Here is a 13,626-nt window from a genome sequence, read left to right as displayed (position 1 = left end):
TCAATCAAAATTTTTGATTAAGTTTAACTTAAAATGTAAATTAAACTCCTTATCAGTCCTACACTGAATAGGTCAATGATCTGTGAAGTGGAAGTCATGAACTGATAAAGACAACAAAGTGAGAATCCTGCATGCAACAAACCAAAGACAGCAGAAATTCTGGCCAGAGCAATGAAGTAAATTCATAGAATCATAGAATGGTTTGGGTTGGAAAGGACCTTAAGATCATCCGGTTCCAACCCCCTGCCATGGGTAGGGACACCTTTCACTGGAATGGGCTCCTCCAAGCCTCATCCAACCTGGCCTTCAATACTGCCAGGGATGGAGCATTTATCACTTCTTTGGGCAAGCTGTTCCAGTGCCTCACCACTCTCAAAGAACTTCTTCCTTATATTTAACCTGAATCTCGCCTGTTACATTTGAACACATTACTCCTTACCCTGTTCTATCCAGCAGAGAACTGCTATGCGATTTGCAGTGTCACTGAGCCAGCAGGTTGTGACTGGGTTAAATCTCATGTGATGATGTTGCATCTTCTACCTGATAATGTTGAGTTTTATTTTGAGTTTTTTTATATCCTTAGATATATATTTCTTCTCTTTCTAGGGTGACACAGGTTCCCCTGGGCCCCCAGGCTTACCTGGAACAGTAAGTAAGATTGTGTTCTGTGCTGTAACAAGATTCAATGCATCATCATACTTCCTCCACACAAATTCCTCATGAAATGTTTAAGTTCCTTCTTTACAGAAACTTTAGGAGCCATTTACTCTCAGATTATCTCCCTTTGCTTCAGAGAAGCGATGTTGAGTTGTATTTTGAGGGAAGGTTGCGTCCTCCTCTGCCTCTTTGCAAACAGCATTTTTGTGTGCTTTTGCCTTATGGTAGCACTTACATTGAATTCGTGATTTGTTTAGCAGCTGTGGGAGCTATCTAAAGAAGGTCGTGGCTGAGAACATGGAATACATTCATACTCATTTTTCAGGGTGAGCTAGATTTTCCCACTGGGATCTCAGGAGAAGGCTGGCTCACAGATACCAGTGAACAACAGCTTGTCTTCTTGGGGAACACTTCACTGTTTTCCAGGAAAAGCAAAGGGTTTCACTTCTCACTGACATGAACTTACGGGGTGGAGCACTCAGCTTCAAGGATGCTGCAGCCTCCCAGAGCCTCCATTGCATACAGTGCCATGCTATGCTGTAGTCCCAGAAGGACCCTCTCATCCCAGAGGTCATTCTGGATTCAGCACAGGATCCAACACACAAACCAGTCATACTTGATTCAGTATGCCCTTCTGCAGATAAAAAATTAAAGACCAAGAAACCATGAATTCATTTTTTAAAATAAGCTTGAAAAATTAGTTTTGGGATCATGAAGTTCACTGATGATTAAATCAGCATCTACAGAGCGTAAATGCATAAACCTCTTTATGTATAATACATTATACATTTATGCATAAGATTTATATTAAAAATAAAATTTATAATAGTAAATATATAAAACTGCTTTGCTGGTGTTCCCTCCAACAAAAGCTGAGTAAGCAGCTTGAAGTGAGCACTAGGAACAGACCTGCCATTATAACAGGAGGGCTGATTCCAGTCACAGATCCTCCAAATATGGTAGATATCCACTTGTCAGCTTTGCTCACTACAGCTGGATACACCTGCCATATTGACAGGTTATGAAGAGAATTTGAATCAAGGTATGCTCATGAAAATGAAGTGCCTAAAGACTTTCAAGCAGCAACAGCACAACTGTTATAATTTATTGCCTGCTATTATAGAATCATTAAATAGTTTAGGTTGGAAGGGATCTTCACAGGTCATCTAGATCCAACCCCCCTGCAATGGGCAGTGATATCTTCGGCTAAATCAAGTTGCTCAGAACCACACCTAGCCTGGCCTTGACTGTTTCCAGTGGCAGGGCATCCACCACCTCTCTGTGCATCCTGTGTCAGTGTTTTACCACCCTCATTTGTAAGGAATTTCTTCCTCACATCCAGCCTGAATCTCCCCTCTTTTAGTTTAAAACCATCACCCCTTATCCTTTCACAACAGGCCTTGTTAAAAAGCCTCTCCCCATCTTTATTAGATATTCTTATTTCTAAGAACTGAAAGGCTGCACTAAGGTCTCCCCGAGTCTTCCCCAGGCTGAACAGCCCCAGCTCTCTCAGCCTTTCCTCACAGTAGTGCTCCATCCCTATGATAATTTTTGTGGCCGACTAGTTGGGCCTCTTCAGTCTGTGCCAAAGGGTGAGTTATACCTTCGTGTAAGATGGCTATGTAATCCCAAAGACAGCCCTGTTGAGATATATATGTCTTGTATATGGTTCAAAGCAAAGAGAAAACACATCAAGGTCAGCCATGGCATCAGGAAATCTAGTAATACTGAAGATGGCTGCAAGTGGAAAAGTGAGCTGGAGATTGCCTGGAGTAAACTTGCTAACAAGGTTAAATATTGTTTTTTCAAAGCAGTGGGACATACAGGATGTATTTGTGTTTATGTTCATATTTCAAATACTCCAGGAAATGTCAGGTATTTGTGGGCTTTTTTCCAATCAGCCAGATGTTACAATGAGTTGCTCATTTATAAACCTGATGGATATATGGAGTGTGTAATCTGTAATGACAAGGCGAAATGCATGTAAGTTATTACATTGCAAGGAAAATAGGCAATGTTTCTTTTAACACAGATTTCTCTTCCAGACAGCCTTCTTCACCCCACACCCCAGGATTCCTGTAAGTAACAATTCTAATGAACATGACTTCTGCCTTATTGCCTCTTGTATATGATAGACAATATGATAGACAATATGATAGCTTCTTAGTATTTTCCATGTTATTTTCCACTTTTTTCTCAGTAAAAGAACTCTGTTTGAGTCTGGTTCTGGGCAACCTCACCATTGTAACCAATCACGGTAATTCCAGCAACAGCCTGTGGTCACAGTTGACATAGATATATGCTGTTCCTGCCTCTTAAGTTTAAAACAAAGTCTCATTTCCGACTTGCAGCACATTGTGGGAAATATCTGTCATTACATAGGATCAGACCATTGGTACGTGAATAAGCTTGTTTAGGATCAGGAGGCATGTATAAATGACATGTACAAATGGCAGAAGTAGGCTGTAAGTGCCATTAGACAAGAAAGTGCATATGCCAGCTACTTCAGAGGCTGAGGAAGGAAGTAGGGATGTGAGGTAGTACTGGAAATAGAGTTAAGATTTTGTTGATTTGCTTTTCCCCTTGAGTTGTATTTTGATAATATCTTTACTAAGGAAAGGCACAGAACGATGACATGTTGTCTTTGTAGTGGTGCAGTCACGGGAGTTCTCTCTTCTGCTTTGAGTGCATTTGTCTTGTAAATGAGCTGTAAGACAGTAAAGAATAAAAGGCTTGAAGTGTGTTAGCAGGTCAGGTTGCTGGGATTCCTCTATGTGTAAGATGAATGTGATGATACTGTAGCACAGGTCTTTTACATAGTGTTGCAGGCTTTGGGAGCTGTAAATGAAAGGTACGGATAGTTACCTTTGATTTACAGCTCTACAAATTAAAGTGTCAGAAGGTGGTGATAAGCCTTAGGAAAGTGTCATGGGTTATATTATAGAGGCTTCAGGACCAGCAGGGTGCTGAAGGCTGTTGCCAAAACACAATACTTGCTATTGCTTTCCACCAACTATGTGGTGTATAGTACCAGGAAACACAGCCCGAATAGAAGGCAGCAGTTCTATCTTCCACTTCAGCTGGGCACAGCTGAACCCCCACTGCATTTCCTCTCCTTTAAGTGGCACAGGAATGACTAACATGTTAATTGAGATGACAGGAGAGCAGGTTTGCTCTCCTGGGCAGGTCAATGAAGCTGCAGGCACTGATCTGGACCAGGTTGGTAGCATCTGTTAGCTGTCACTGCATCAGTCTTGTTCATTGAGCCATAGGAAAGGAGAGGATGGCAGTGGATTAAGTCCAGCTGCCAAGGGTAAAGGTCTTTGTAATGTGCAGCAGTAGTGGACACTGATAACAGTTAATACATCATTGTGGGCTGGGCAAATTTGGAAGGAGTCACAGGCAGATTTGTTGGGAGGCTGTGCTAAGAAATGCTGCTCTACCCATGTTTGTGGCTGTGCTAGGACATTAGACTGGAATTTTGCTGATTTTTCATTACAATGAAAGTCAACTATCAAGGAAAAAGTGAGAGAAATCAGAAAATTAAGGAAGCTTCCTCCCTTTACCTGTTGAGTTACTTCTTCCCTTTGCAGTCTTATTTTCCTTAGTAATACGTGCCCTTATTTCCACTCAGTAACACCATCCCTGCCTGCAAATGTATTGCCCTATGTCTGTCATTTGTTGCTTTGCACTCTCAAAAGGCTTTCAGAGCTTGAAATGTCAATCTCCAGGCACAGCTACACTCGTTACACAGGCCCCATTGCTTCAACTTCTTTTGGTGATCCCACTACCTTTCTGAAGGCCACTAGATGGCATCAGGGACTGCCTGATTGAAAGATGGTCTAACGTTGAAACTTGCAACGTAAAATCCCTCCTCATACATGGTAATATTCATCGTGCATAATAAATTCAGACATAAGTAATATTTATGCAGTTACATTTGTTTTGTCTGTCAGAGATTAATTTGCAATTGGACTTTGAATTCCCAGGTGTTACAGAAGTGATTGGCAAATAGCTGACGTGAATAAAATTCAAGTTGATTTGTCTTGGGTTCTGCATTTTGAATGATCACTATTCCTTGTTTGTATGTGTAGATTAAACCACTGATGTTCTTACTCTTCCTTGATTGCATAATTGAAGCACTTTGTATGATAAATAATGAATAAGTAACGATTGCTGGTGCCTGAATACATATGTTCATATAAATATATAAATGTGAGTGTTCATGTAATGCCTGGTTCATTCCAGCTGGTTCCACAGGTGTGTGTTGTTCCTTTTCAATTTATAAAAAGCAGAAATATAGAATTATTGATTATCTTTTCTAGAGCTCAGAACAAAGCTGATGAACTGTCTGGAAGCATCTTTGATTTACTGTAAGGAGGAAGAGCAGGAATAAATTAATCCTATTAGTCAGAGATGGTTGTCCATGAAATAATGTATTGACATTGAAGGAGGGAGCAGAAGTGGCATGGATGTATGGAGACTTTGACAGAACTAGAGATCATGAAAACCTCTACATAGTGCACCTCTCTGGAAGTGCTTAAAATGAGACCCTGACCACCTCCCTCTTAAAGGTGGAATAGGGAGATGTCTGTATGCGGATCATTTCTCCAGTTGCAGAATACTATTATGTCTGTGGTCCTACACAGAAGTGGTGCAGTGGCACTGATGCTTTTGCTATTGGACATCTTCTCTGGCCTTTTAATACATTGGAGCTGAATTGATTGAATTTTGGAATGGTAAATTCTTTAAGTACTGTTCTCCATGAGGGAAAAGTGGTCTCTTTTCAAATTACTGCATAATAACCCAAAAAGTCTAGGCAATCATCTCCACGTCTTAGTGTGTGCTACCAGTTTTGATTCATTGACCTCAAAGTCCTCTGAAGAAGCTCCTCTAAGTCAGAAATGGATAACCGATTGAAATAGCCCTCTTACCAAATGTGACTAGTGTGACTTCTAGCCATGGAAATAGCCTTTTATTTCTCTGTCTTATTGTTTTATATCAGGGTGAACCTGGACCAAAAGGGGAGAAAGGAGATCGAGGAACAAGCGGAGAACCTGTAAGCACAGCCAAGTGTTTCCTCAGTTGGCTTTGAACTTTAGCAGGAAGAAGACATGAAAGTTCCCTGTTTTGGAGGGAGAGGGTGGGACATGGTCCCTCCATAGTTGGGATGCTTCTCTCATCAGGCCACAGTCATGCTTGGCTTTATATAGAGAAAGCTACATGAGTACATGAATGAGAAAGCTACATGAGTACATGAATGTAAGCACCTCGCTTATAGCTCTGGACCTTAGTAGCTTAGAAGAGGACTCTGGGGCTTGATAGGCAGAGCCTGGGTGTCAGTAAGGATGTACAGGATTTATTAAGAGGTTCTGAAGTGATGTGGCCCAGCATTTGGCTACTTTATTTTTATTCTGTATTCTCTTGCTCTGAATTGAGTCCCCAGGACAAACAGTCCTGTGCAGTCTCAGTCTTTTGACAACCACCCTTCCTCCTCTCAGTGGGAGGAACGAGAGACATCTCCTTCTGCTCAAGGAGCAGTTTCCTTCAGTTCCTTCACCTTCTTCCCTCCATTTTTTTCAGGGATTACCTGGGATTCCAGGTGAAAAAGGTGCCCCAGGACCTGCAGGAGCAGAGGTAAGAGGGTCCAGCCTTGAAGAAAATCTTTGACATGATCAGAGAGGGGTTCCTACAAGTCTGTATCACTGTAAATAGTCCTTCCCCCATACACCAACAGCCCATTTCCCCTTCCTCATTGTTGTAAGTTCAGGAATTTCTGTATTTACTTATGCTGGGCATCAGGACAACGTGAGGAAAATCAAAGCAGACAGATGACATCTCTGTAGCAGGATCAGTATTGTCTGAGAGACTCCTTCCAACTTTGGTACTCTTCAAGAGCGTATCTTTGTATTAATTCCGCCAAGCCACAGGTCTCAGATACTGCAGCACATTACCAAAACATTGCAGAGCATCCAGATTCAACACCAGCCCATTTGACCTTGAATGCATTATAGCTCATGTGAAATGGTTTCATAGTCTCAAGTCATCTTCTGAGAACCTCTTGCCTTGCACATATTGCCAGTTATCACTGAAGTGCATTTTCATGTCACCATGGGTAGGTGTTCACTCTGCCACCACATGTGCATATATGACAGCCCAAGCCATGCAATTAACCATTACTTTGGCATCAACATCTTAAACATCTTAGCAGAAGTCTTAGCATTATGGAAAAAAACAGTAATACCATGCAAGTTTTAACTAACATCTGCTATTCATCTGTCCTGCCAAAATCCTCAAGAAAGAGCTACGTGGTACATAGGACTAGAACAAGCCCTCTGTACTAGGATCTATTTTGACCATTCCCAAATAACTGTTTATAATTGAGAACTGCAGGCAGAACTGTCTTTGTGAAGGGAGACATTCAGAGTTGAGCTGGAAATGAAATCGCTGGTAGGCCTGAGGATAGGAAAGAGTCTCACCCAGATGAATGCCTGCAACTGTCAGCATCCCATGCTGTGAAACAGCCTCCAAGCTGATCAGTCATTAGCAATTCTTCTTATGTCTCAGGGGTTTATTTTTATATTTAATTTTCTCTCTGCACACAGGACTGGGAGCCATTTCCTCAGCTGTTAAACTCTGAATTGATTAATGAAAACCATTGCCTACTGCACATTGTTTTCATTTGGCACACAGTTCTGGCCCATCTCTAATTAGCTTCTATCTCGTTTCCACATAGGGCACAAAGGGGCAGAAAGGAGCCCGAGGAGAAGCTGGAGCCCCTGGAGAGACTGTAAGTAACTGCATCTTTCCCTGACATAACACACCTGAAGGGACATTGAAGTCAATACATTGCAGATCTGCAGACCGTGGCTGCTTGGGCACGTGGCACATCCTAAGCTGCAGCTGGAAGAGTCACTGCTTGTGGGCAAACAGGCACAGCTGCACCAAACAGATTGATGCCCCAGTCAGCCAAGCCCTAAACTGTGAATCTTCTGTTGGCCAAGTCTTTCGCTCTCTTACAAGATGCTCAGGGTGAGGTGCCTGCAGAGCACAGGGGTATAAGACAAGCCCAAGCAGCCAGCTGGTGCAGGGAGCTCTCTTCTCAGCAGCAGCCTGAGTTAGGTTTTGACCATAGATGGTTTTAGGCTTCTAAGTCAATTCTGCTTTCTTTAATACAGGCCCATCACCAGAGGGATCATCACATAGTGCTTTTTGAGGCGTATGTTGTAGGGAGTGCTTCTATTGTCTGACTGTGTGCTAAAGAACAGCAAAGTCCTGTTTTACTGTTGTAAGAGAGTCTAAGCCCTTTGCAGCTGAATAAAAGGCCACGTACTTTCTTTGCAAGCAGAGAAAGAGACTGAAGTATTTGAAATAATGATGGAGAGAGAGGATGATTCCGGGAGAAGGAGGGAATAGGAAACACAAACGAAGCACCCTAGAACATGGAAATCTCTTCTTCCACCTTTTGTTCATAGCTTTCTTTCTTGGGCTTTTTAAGACATTGTCTTTAGCAGTGCTCGGACCCTAAACTCTGCATTGCCTGCCTCCAGCTCCCTTTCACTCTTGGCTGAAGGATTTCCTAGTCCTTCTTCCACCAAATTTGACCATTTCTTTGTTTAAACTGATGGCTCGGAGGATGCTGATATGGAAATGCAGGTACATGCAGGCACATCCTTTCACAGACTGCTCCTGCTCCAAGTGCTTCTATTGAAACATATGAATGTGACTGTAAATAACAAAGAAATAAGGAAACCTTTAATTGTCTTTTAGTGAGCCAAAGGCAAAAAGATAGACATTCACTATATGAAGAGCTGTGCTGTGGAAGATTTTAATCATCTCCCAACTGTTTGCATTATCCTTCTGCAATATACTGCTGCCCAGCCCTTCCAGTAGAAGGATTTCTCTGTACTCCAAGTCAGATTGTTTCAGTTTGCTGGTGCAGATGGTTTTAGATTGTCTGGTTTAGCCCTAAATGGATTAGGTATCCTAGTAGAAACTCTTTTGTTTTGTTTTTTTTTTTTGCAAAGCTGTGATGAGAGGTGAACCCTGGTCACTGCAGGGTGACAAACAGCTGCAGAGGTAGCAACTTCAACTTACATGGTCAAGTGTAGTGGGAAATGTCTAAATATAGCATGGTAACCCCAAATGTGCATCTATATGGGGACATAAGTCCCCAAATATAAATACTCTCATGTCCCTCGTGCATTCTTGGAGACACACATGGGATTTCTCTGTCACTTGCACGCAATTCTGAATTATAACACTCTGAATGGTTTGTGCTGTTCATCTATTTAGTGTAAATGAGTGTTTTCAGGCATTGTCCCCTAGAGCAGGAAAAGGTAGTATTATCAACAAAGCATATTTTGTTGACCTAGATTGATGTTTTAATTCTAAATCAACATAATTTCCTCCATTCTTCTGATGTTTCAGGACCAGACTTCTCTTCCTTTCAGCTAGATTTAGGATTTATTTTGATGGAATGTAATTTTAGGCTCCCAAAGAGAGTCCTCATCCATTTTGCATTGTTTTATGCTGCTTTACCGCACAAGGTATTTCACAAAAATGCTGTGTTTTGCTTTGCTCTTGTGCAGCACCTTGTCTGACATAAACTCTAGTCTCATTTGGAACATCTTGTTTCTATGTCCCTACCCATAGCAGGGGGTTGGAACTGGCTGATCTTAAAGTCCTTTCCAACCCAAAGCATTTTGTGTTTCTATGATTCTCTGATGGTACAAGTTATGAATTACACATACACATGCACTTCATTTGCTTAACACAGGGTGTGACTGGACCAGCAGGACCCCCAGGTCCAAGAGGTTTACCAGGAAATGTGGTACGTATGTATCAGTGTATTTGATTTCCCATCAGGTACATTTCGTTTTCCTTTCCACAAGGCTTATTATCAGGTTCAAAAGGTTGTGTTTCATTACACTTTTTGTATGGTTGAATTGAAATGAGACACCTGGGAATGATGTATCCATGAAACATATTCTCCTACGCATTTGTGTAGATGAGGGTGATATGCTTTAGTGGTGGTCTTGGCAGTCTTGGGGTAATGGTTGGACTTGATGATCTTAAAGGTCTTTTCCAACCTAGCTGATTCTGTGATTCTGTGTAACAAGAGGGAGGCACAGAGCTGCTTTATTCCACACCAAATGGTTAAAAGTGATTTTTGCTGCCAGCTCTTCAAGAGAAAAGTTGCAGTATTTATTGTCTTGGGTTTGTTTCCTTTGTCTCATTTCCATTTTCCCTGTCCTTTTGAAAACATGACTTCTTGGTATAAAAATTGCATGGTAAACATCCATTTTTATTATGAAAGCATGTAAGTATTTGGTCCTGCAATCAAAGCCTTGAAATCGATATGGTGTCCTTACCTCAGTAAGTGTTTTTCATCATTGCTAAGTTGATAGAGCTTTTCATGTCTGCAAAAAAATCTTTGGACTAATCTACTCGCTGTTCACCAGTGTAATTTTCTTTCTTGTACCTGGGGGTTTTCTTTGTTTGCATGCGAGTAAGTGAAACACAGCAGTTAGACCCCATCTTCTAACGTATTCAGGCACAGTGGTTTAGCACAAGGGGCTCCTTAAGGCAGAGTTTATTGTCTGGGCAATCCAAGAAATCTTAAATTGCCTTTCTACTAATTGTGAGGTAAATTTGATTGTATTCATATAGTGATTAAATTTCAAACTGAAAGATGATATTGAAAGTGAAGACCATTTTCAATTTCATATTCATTTAAGCAAACTTCCATACCAGTGATCCCAATATATTATCTGTAAAAGCTAATACAGCTGGAAATAATCTTTACTGGTAGAGAAAGGAAAATAATTATTGCATCCATTCTGAAGAGGTGTTCTGATGACAGGCAGGGTATGCAAAAAAGCGGCCATACACTATCATACTATACCATGCGTAGTTTATTGAACCAAGCATATTAACACACTAAAGCAAACAAGCACACTAAGGCAAATGGGTTATATATCTATATATAGTAAATAAGTACAATAAAGCAAATCAGATATATATGTATCAGTAAAGTACAGAGGGAAAGCAGCAATACATCAAATCATTACTGCGTAGAAAGAACAGAGGTTAAGAAGAAATACATCACCAATCACCACTGAATCATCATCCAGGCCCACAATTCCAGCTAGGAAGCCCTGTTGCAGCCAATGCCAGGAGTCTCAGGTGACTGGGAAAGTTCCTTCGTGGTTCATCCACCCATAGGTGAGGCAACGGAATCAGCTACAAGGGGGTCCTGCTTTTATACCCTTAGAAAAACAATTGGTTTTATGCCAGCTCTATAGGTGTTTACTCATGGGGCCATGCAGTGTCTCACAATCTCACTGTTGTCACAAGGAACACAGACATATATACTCTGCTGAATACACTGTGACAAAACCCATACTTTGTTATGTCCCTGAGTCACGAGTGGGAATCAACTCTCAGCTGGGGTCCCATGCGTTACAGGAGTCAATCCAATTGCACTGGTGCCAGGACATCATTTCTCATCTTAAAATGGAGTACCACTCCATACTGTGTTTTGGTGAGTTAAGAAATTACAGGATTTAATTTAGAGCTCTACATCATCTATAGATGTTTTGACAAGGAATCCTTTGAGATTTGCCAGGCTGTGAAAAGGATTAAAAACTGAAATAGAGGTAAAATGAAATAGCTGTTTTACAATGTATAGTTTTGGAAAGCAGCAGCCATAAGAAAAACACTATTGTGAGACTTTGGGCATCTCTGATACAGAGGTTTTGATTGGGAGTTTGTTGGTAATGGATTAAGAGCTGCTGAGGATTTCATGGAGTGAAAAAATGTGGTTATAGGTGGAAGGAGAATGCACAAATCTGGGATTAGCTCAACTTCTGCTTTTGCTTTTCAGCTCCTTTTTATATTGAAAATAAAAAGCCCCAACCCTTCTTTAAGGACTTGGTACACAGCTTTTCTGTGGTATTCTCTGGATTACAGGTAGCCTGTACTGGGAAATGTAAAACTGATATTAATCCTTGAGATAGGGTGTACTAACCCCATGGGTCAGTCCAGTTGCTTTAGCATCAAAACTGCCTGAAAAGAAGGTTTTAAGCTTTAAAATTCTTTTATCTCCAGGGTGTGCCTGGACACCCTGGGCTACCAGGAAAAGAAGGAGAAAAAGGGGAAAAGGTGAGTTTGTTCTTTCATTAATTACTTTCTTTGCTTCTTGGGCATTATCCTATGATTCTGTAATTTTAAGTAACCTGCAAGAGAAGCAGTCCGGAGTGGGAAATTATGTTAGTGGATGGTTAAGCCACATGGGCTCATTAGATCATCTTGTCTATTACACATGCTGTAAAGTTTTCACCCTGCTGCAGCTTTATAATTTACTTAATAAAACCACTAAGATGCAACTGGATATAGTGAACCCACTGCTACACATTTTGTAATGGTGATCTGCTGTTTTCATCACCTGCTAGGAGCAGGGGTTTGGAGATTTAAATACCTCCTGTTCATCACTGTAAACCGAAAGCTGGAAGAAAAACTGGTTTTCATGGTTAGGAAACTGAGATTTCTGCTTTCCTGATAAGATGTTGTAACTGGATCATTAGCTAACTTTCAAATGCATCCTTCCTTACCTTTTGCCTGCCTTGCCTAACTGTTATGTCCCATCTCATAGCTAGGCAATGAGCTTCCTGATGTCATTTACTTACACATTGCAGAGCCCAGCATGCTGGTGTCCCTGACCCTTGTTTGCTGGTATAGGAATGATTAATCAGAAATATGGCCGCATAATGCATACTTAAGGAGTTTAAAAGGGGATGAATCCCAGCCCATTAAGTCAAATCATCTTCCAGATTACTGAGATCTACCTCAGGGTCATGTGTGGATGAAGGGCTTTCTCATATACTGTGGTGGATGGAGTCATGCACTTTGCTCGCAAGAAAGAAGTAACAATATATTTTATTGATATAAGACAGCGAGTTAACAAAGTTCAGTGGTAAATGTGATGGTGGTTTAATAAGATTTGATGACAAGTTTCTTTACTGCATAGAGGGCAGTGTCAGACAAAACTGTCAGGGAGACCTTGCCACTGAGTTATGAGGTTCAGGAAGGATCCTCTTGCATCCTTAACTCCTCAGAGGAGCAACCTTGAGAGGTGTCCCTGCTCAGGAGGAGATCGTGGCATGCAGCCCGGTGCTGTGCAGGAAAGCTTAATGAATTCTGGGCTGCCCACTATCTATAGAGTAAGACGATTGCCATATTTGCATATCAATTTCAGATGTTAGTTTCTTCCAAATTTAGCTGGAGTCAGGCATTGACAAGCACTTGGTTAGGTGGGTGCATTGTTCAAATTAGCCCTTAGCTATTGTATTATCTCTTTCCACTTTCAGCTGGATGCATCCCTTACAATTGCCATTAGCAGTTATCATTTAAGCAGGGTTATAGGAAACAACCCTGATTTGCAGGGGGGGGAAGCACACTGTCACATATAGCTGGTTCCTCCAGCATTTTGAAGTCTTGTTTTACTTTCCTTAAAGAAAATTACTCATGCCTTGAGATTACTGAAGGAAAAGACTTCCTGTAAAACAGGCTTTCCTATGATGCCAAGAAAAATTAAGATGAGAAGGCTTGAAAAAGTGTATATTTCAGTCCCAATGAAAGACCTGAATGATTTATGTACGCTACTAAGAGTTTTGCTGAATTGTCTTCTACAGGGTGATCCTGGAAAAGAAGGAAAAATGGGTTTACCTGGGCCAGCTGGTGAGCCAGGGCGTGCTGGGGAGCCAGGTTTGCCTGGTAAGGGTAAAGATGGAGAACAGGTAAGTACTGCTGGCAAGCTTTGTGCTTGAGTACCTCAATATGCGGTAGATAAGCATGACTTCTGCAGAACACTGAATTTGTGATAGAGTTCGGTTGCATTGTCACAAGTCATCACAGACTGTCTACCTGAAGATACAAAGGGCCTGGCTGTGCAAAAATGCTGCAGAT

General features: G+C 41.3%; 1 protein-coding gene across 4 annotated transcripts in view; it reads left to right on the top strand.

Annotated features, from left to right (window-relative positions):
• The window catches only part of COL22A1 (collagen type XXII alpha 1 chain), a 221,721-nt gene that overhangs the window by 163,415 nt on the left and 44,680 nt on the right, over nucleotides 1-13,626 (top strand). For all 4 annotated transcript variants that reach the window (XR_009728580.1, XM_061374148.1, XM_061374149.1 and 1 more), the window contains 8 exons: nucleotides 607-648; nucleotides 2,703-2,735; nucleotides 5,663-5,716; nucleotides 6,241-6,294; nucleotides 7,394-7,447; nucleotides 9,437-9,490; nucleotides 11,770-11,823; nucleotides 13,353-13,457. Coding sequence is in view for 3 of the 4 variants with exons in the window: in XM_061374148.1 (XP_061230132.1) it covers nucleotides 607-648; nucleotides 2,703-2,735; nucleotides 5,663-5,716; nucleotides 6,241-6,294; nucleotides 7,394-7,447; nucleotides 9,437-9,490; nucleotides 11,770-11,823; nucleotides 13,353-13,457 (450 nt within the window). In the remaining variant the exon portion in view is untranslated. The remainder of the gene's footprint in view (nucleotides 1-606; nucleotides 649-2,702; nucleotides 2,736-5,662; nucleotides 5,717-6,240; nucleotides 6,295-7,393; nucleotides 7,448-9,436; nucleotides 9,491-11,769; nucleotides 11,824-13,352; nucleotides 13,458-13,626) is intronic.

Source organism: Neopsephotus bourkii, unplaced genomic scaffold, assembly GCF_033783945.1.
Source record: "Neopsephotus bourkii isolate Nb327-2 ecotype Australia unplaced genomic scaffold, CSIRO-AGI_Nbou_v1 NB_1637, whole genome shotgun sequence".
Taxonomy (NCBI): Eukaryota; Metazoa; Chordata; class Aves; order Psittaciformes; family Psittacidae; genus Neopsephotus; species Neopsephotus bourkii.
This window is presented reverse-complemented; position numbering and strand designations above follow the sequence as displayed.